This window comes from Episyrphus balteatus, chromosome 2 (assembly GCF_945859705.1).
Source record: "Episyrphus balteatus chromosome 2, idEpiBalt1.1, whole genome shotgun sequence".
In the NCBI taxonomy this organism is placed as follows: domain Eukaryota; kingdom Metazoa; phylum Arthropoda; class Insecta; order Diptera; family Syrphidae; genus Episyrphus; species Episyrphus balteatus.
This window is the reverse complement of record NC_079135.1, coordinates 65,269,263-65,275,062: the sequence shown is the minus strand read 5'-3', so window position 1 is coordinate 65,275,062 and position 5,800 is coordinate 65,269,263. Positions and strand designations below refer to the sequence as shown.

The 5,800-nt window shown below is 32.1% G+C and overlaps 1 protein-coding gene across 1 annotated transcript; it reads left to right on the top strand.

Moving 5' to 3' along the window:
- Positions 1-503: 503 nt before the first annotated feature.
- LOC129911067 (cytoplasmic 60S subunit biogenesis factor ZNF622) lies at positions 504-5,126 on the top strand. The gene is made up of 3 exons (XM_055988723.1): positions 504-1,025; positions 4,203-4,565; positions 4,641-5,126. Exons 1-3 carry the CDS (start codon positions 612-614, stop codon positions 4,989-4,991), a joined length of 1,128 nt encoding a protein of 375 aa, XP_055844698.1. The 5' UTR covers positions 504-611; the 3' UTR covers positions 4,992-5,126.
- Positions 5,127-5,800: the final 674 nt, after the last annotated feature.

Here is a 5,800-nt window from a genome sequence, read left to right as displayed (position 1 = left end):
TTTTATCACAATTTCTTCTTGATCTGTTGGAAATGTGACATATTCATGTGCAATTGCATTTAGTATTTCCGCCACTTCATGAATACATCGATGCACTGATGTTTGAGACATGCAAGCCATGAAATCCTGCCCAACTGCTCTTTGATAATTTCAGGTGGCAAAATACCGTAGAGCACACAGAAATCGAGTGGGTACACTTATTGCAGATTGGTTGATGTTAAAATAATGTTTGATTTTATTGAGAAATTCCAAGCAGAGATGTTTTGGAAAGCGATATAAATCCAGGAACTGCTGCTCGGTTGTTTCTTCGATAGGATCCCGGGTGTCTCCCAAATTAAAAATAAAATTTTAACCGATTTTAACTCAATTCACATACGGCATTATACTAGCAAGTTTTTACTCATGTAAATGTTGCATAATAGAGCCGCTGTATATTTGGAACCAATTTTCGTTAAGTTTGTGTTTTTTTTATTCTTCGTTGTTTTTCAAACTGTCAAAATAAAAATATTCGTCATTCGTGTCAAAGAAAAAGAAAACGTGCATTTTATTTTTTTTTTCTTTCATGAGTTTTATTTTATAAATTATAAAATTCATAAAGAATCTCAAAAATAATGTCATCTTCGTCGTCATCAGCTTTTACTTGCATTAATTGCAACATTAAATTAGCCAACGCAGAGTTCCATCGCGAACATTACAAAACTGATTGGCATCGTTATAATTTAAAACGTAGAATAGCTTCATTGCCCCCAGTTACAGCTGATGAATTCCAAAATCGAGTTTTGCAAATGCGTAATGCTGATACGGCCGCAATAGAGGAAAAACAAACTAGCCTCTATTGCAATGCATGTAGGAAGCAGTTTTCTAGCCAATGCTCACACGATAATCATTTAAATAGCAAGAAGCACAAAGAAAACTTGACAAAATTCAATGATATCAATGGCGATTCTAAAGAGATAACTACAAAGAGTCTCGTGCAACCAAAACAACACCCGATGATGGTTGAAGAAGATGAATCAATTGAAGAGGTAAGTTAAATTTAAAGGTATACAATTTATGTTATATATTTGTGTAATTAAAAAAGTAAAGCAAACTGCTTGTAATTCAATTAATGTTTCACGAATTATTTCGAAAGCAGAACATACAGACTGAATTTTTTTTTGTATCTGGCCCAGTATATAAGACCCTTTATTTCTATAGTTTGACGCTCGACGACACTGCAAGCTAATAAGTTGAAAGGAATCTTCTACAAAGTAGGTACCTACTTTCTATTTTTTAGAACATGCACTCTATACTATGTGACCAACAACAAGTTTGAAGAAATCTCTTAGTAGTACATCTTGTTGTCGAAATGTTGAATGCGTTTTTAAAATTTGTGAAAAGCTGTAACCTCTTGTTTTCCATGTTCCCTCTTTGTTTCTAAGGAATATACTCACAGTCCCTACGGAGGTCTTCGACTTCAACAATCAAGGCTCTCCAACCACCTCTAGTTATGGCAGCAAGTTGGTTTTAGTTGTTCTCTTTATGTACTTAAGGCGGCACTCACAGTTCAGCAATGATCTCGACCTCAACCATTAAGCCTCTCCAGCTAGCTCGGTCCCCTTCTTGTTGGTTGAGGGTATTCTCCGATTGAGCGTGTCGCGTGTCTTTCGCGTTGCCACTCGGGGTTAGATTCGAAAACTCGACGGACTGGCACGTCTCAAAGCTATACAGAATGTTTTCATCCTTTCTTGTTAAAGTTCATGCCTCCACATCATACAATTATTTCTGCCAATGAAACGCTATAGTTATCATTTACCAATATCAGCTTTTTGACAGATTAAAACCAATAAATAATTGTGTACACTGGTCGGCAACGAAAATAGAGCTTGAAACAAACCATACTTTTCTAAAAAAAAATGTATGTGCTGATTCCGAATCCGAAAACAAAATTTCACTTGCACGTCACGTTTTTGAAATATTTGAATGTTAACAGGTCAAAATCGCGTTTTTTTGGGACTTTGTGTCGAATTGCATCACTGTTATTTTTTTTTTTTGTTGCAAAGCTACTTATGCAATTTCAAAAAGCCATATTTTATTGGTTTAAATATGTTTATTTTTTTTCAAAGTTATTTTTTTTTTCATTCGGTATCCCACTGACCAATATTAAATATACCTAGTTTATTTAGGCCTTGGTCTGACTTTTATTTTAAACAAAAATTTTTTAGGTCTTTGGTCTTTTTTTAGGTTGGTTAATTTTTTTACTTTAAAAATTACTCTCATCGGTTGACTTTTTTTTGTAAAAAATAAAAGTTAAAAGTCAACTTAAAACTTTAATCATTGAAAATAAACCAAAAGGGGTTAATATAATAAATAGTGCTCTTTTCTTAAGTTTTTTTTTTTTTTTATATAAAACATAAACATAATATATATTGACAGTTGTTTTGGATTTACGCATAAATACGATATCTTAAGACAAAAATCACATGCATAGGAAAAAATAGTAGGTATCTGTAGGCAGAAGTTAAAAAGTGCTCCTTTAACTGCAGCAAAAAATAATAAAATTCTGTCATAGTTTTTAGGACAAGCTTTGGAATTTTCCCACTTCAATACAAAAAAAAATTGTTTCTTAATGTTGCGATTTTATTACAGAGTTTTTCAATACATTTTTTATTAATTTAAACTATTTTTGTATTAAAAACCCTATTTTGAATAAAAATGTATAAACTAAATGTAACCGAATTATATAAATATAAGAAAAAACTAATTAAAAATTATAACTTTATCCTGGTAAAAATTGTAATTAAATACTCTTCTTCGTCTTCTTTCTTTTAATACAAGAATATTAAATTTTAATGAAAGTCTGTTAAAAATGTTCACGAACACGTACTGAAAAAGTACTTATATAAACCTATTTTTGTATAGAAACATGCATTTGGTACCTTACTCTCTTTCTGATAAAAAATTTAAAAGTTAAAATCTGAATTTGTAATAATTTGGAAGCACTTTGTGTTTTTTAGATCTTTGATCGGCAATACATTTTTGTAGAAACTACGGCAACAGTTTTAACAGCGTACAATTTATTAAACATGTCATGTCAAATTCCCAAAAAAAAAGTAACAGAGTTCTTCCTCCCGACTTTTTTTTTGTTTTTTTTTTTTTGCGACCAGTATTATTTTTACCAATGAAAACCCCCATAAATGATTTCTAATTGAACGAATCAAATTTTTTATAATCACTTTTATTGCTTTCATACTTTATTATTTTTTTATATACAAAAGTCGGAATAAGTATTTTGACACAATGAACACTTTTCGATCTTATGAGAATATTCTGTAACGGTTAAAGATAAAATAGTGAAGTTGACAGTTATTTAAGTTCTAATTTTTGATTGAAGAATATTTTGACAAACGTTATTTTTCAATGTTGGTAAGGTAAAGTAATGCATTTTACGTATTTCAAGCACGTATCAATCTGATAAACTTGTTAAGGCAAAACGGCGGATTTAAACATTAACTGCGGATTTTAACATTGAAATTAGTGCATCTTCCGTTGCAAGTCATAATTTTTAATTTCATAAGTTTTTTTTTTTTTTAAACAGCTTAGAACTGAATTTATTGCGGGAAACTATAAATTAACAAACAAGAAAGAACAAAAAAAAAATTATACTATGCAAAATTTACCACCAATGGACAAAAAATGAAAATATGCACTAAAAAAAACATGCACATTTCGTGGAATGCACTTTAAATCCCGGATTGACCCCAAAAAGCAACTAATTTGGAAATGCCATTCTTTCGTCAAAAACTTCGTTAACAATTTTGGCATATTAATGGGAAGATAATACCGTATTTATGTACCTTAGCTGCGTTCCTTTGGAAACATTTAACTAACTTGAACAAATTTTTTTGGAGCTATAACAGTTCTTTTGCGTCTCACGGATCATTGAGAAAGAAATTTGTATAAAAATAGTCCATAAGACTTTGTTTTTGAATGAAAGAAACATACCAACATGTTCCAATTTTTTTAAATTTATCTCAAAAAGTGAAAGATTCACAGACCGTTAAAATTAGTTAAATATCGAATCGTAGAAAAAAAAACAAATTACACATACCTACATCAGAAGAAATAAAAAAGTTTCTGTCTATGTTTTAAAATCTATTCCAATGAAATACACCAGTGTGTGCGCATTTTCTTAATCGTTTTTGTTTTTCTTTCATTTTCAGGTCGATTCCGATGAATGGGAAGATGTTGGACCCAATCCAATTGCCGACAACAATTGTATATTTTGCGACGAACACAGCGAAGATTTGGTTGATAATTTAAAACACATGTCTGTGGCACACTCTTTCTTTATTCCTGACGCCGAATTTTGCACTGATCTAGAAGGTCTTCTCTTTTACTTGGGTGACAAAGTGTGCAATCACTTCATCTGCTTGTGGTGCAATGACCGTGGTAAAACTTTCTATACCTTGGATGCAGTAAGAAAGCACATGATTGACAAAGGTCATTGTCAAATGTTGCACGAAGGCATTGCATTGGCCGAGTATACAGAATTTTACGATTACAGTTCTAGTTATCCAGACAATGTAAGATTTGCAGAAACAGAAAATTGTACAGCAATTATTAATACAGGGTATACATTTAAATTTGAATATTTTTAGAAAGATGGCATGGATATCGATGAAGAATTTGTTCCTGATCTACTTGATGGAGATGAATATCAGTTGGTGCTTCCATCTGGAGCTGTGATTGGTCATCGATCTTTATTGCGTTATTATAAACAAAGATTAAATCCCAACCGAGCTATTACTATTAATAAATCCGATCGTAAGTTGCACAAAGTTCTATCGCAATACAGATCTTTAGGATGGACAGCGACTGAACAAAAGGCTGCTGCTCGCAAGGCACGGGATATTCACCTGATGAAACGAGTTCAAGCTAAATGGCAGATGAAATTGGGTGTTAGAGCCAATAAACTCCAACATCATTTCCGTCAACAGGTCCTGTTTTAAATAAAAAAAAATGCATTGTCTTTTTATTCTATTTTATGCGTTTTATTGACTTTAAATAAACTAATTATTCCATGTTAACTCACTTTTGAATTTAATAAAAAGACGGTCATGTTACTTAGACTTGATCGAAAAGCACTCCTATTTTTCTTCTTCCTTTAATTCGGCTCTGTTATGATATCGATGTCGAGGGGATCATAACTTTCCACGTATTTGCTTTACACAGGTGATACGCCTGTGGGGTTGAACTCAGGAATCAACAGCAGAACTCCCGGGTTTTTGTTGTTCCTTTCTTCTTACTCCGCAATTGTATTGGTAAGTTGTATGCCTTTTTCGTGCATATGTGGTACCGATTTCCTTTTATAGCATCCAATCCACCCATACGTCAAATGCTTGTTACAGTTTGAAAAGCACTTCCATCATTTATTTAAATGTAAAAATTCCTATCTAATTCGAAGGAGGATTGCAGATCTGATGTGATGTCCGAAACTGCCCAATTTAATTTGAAAGGTGAACGAGTTTATTGACAGTTTTATAAAAAAGACCTATTTTTTATAGTGATACTTCTTTAAATTATTAGAAAAAAATTTAACTTTTCCTCCTCATAACTTCTCTATGGTAGTGCAAGAGGACATGTTCTTTCTATCGTATAAGAAGCAGTGGCGTAGATAGCTTTTTGCTAAGGGGGGGGATAGATCTAGTTCGCAAATTTTTTTTTAAGTTTTAATAATGCTTCTTTGTATTGTTTTTATTCTCTTTAAATTGGAGAAAGTTCTTTCGGTAGTTGACGTAGAAACCAGCAGTGTAGCTAA

Bases quoted from the DNA above. Each gene is read 5' to 3' on its own strand.
- LOC129911067 (XM_055988723.1), top strand. From the start codon at position 612: ATGTCATCTTCGTCGTCATCAGCTTTTACTTGCATTAATTGCAACATT. The intron at 1,026-4,202 runs GTAAGTTAAATT...TTTCATTTTCAG, and splicing joins AAGATGAATCAATTGAAGAG to GTCGATTCCGATGAATGGGA. The intron at 4,566-4,640 runs GTAAGATTTGCA...GAATATTTTTAG, and splicing joins GTTCTAGTTATCCAGACAAT to AAAGATGGCATGGATATCGA.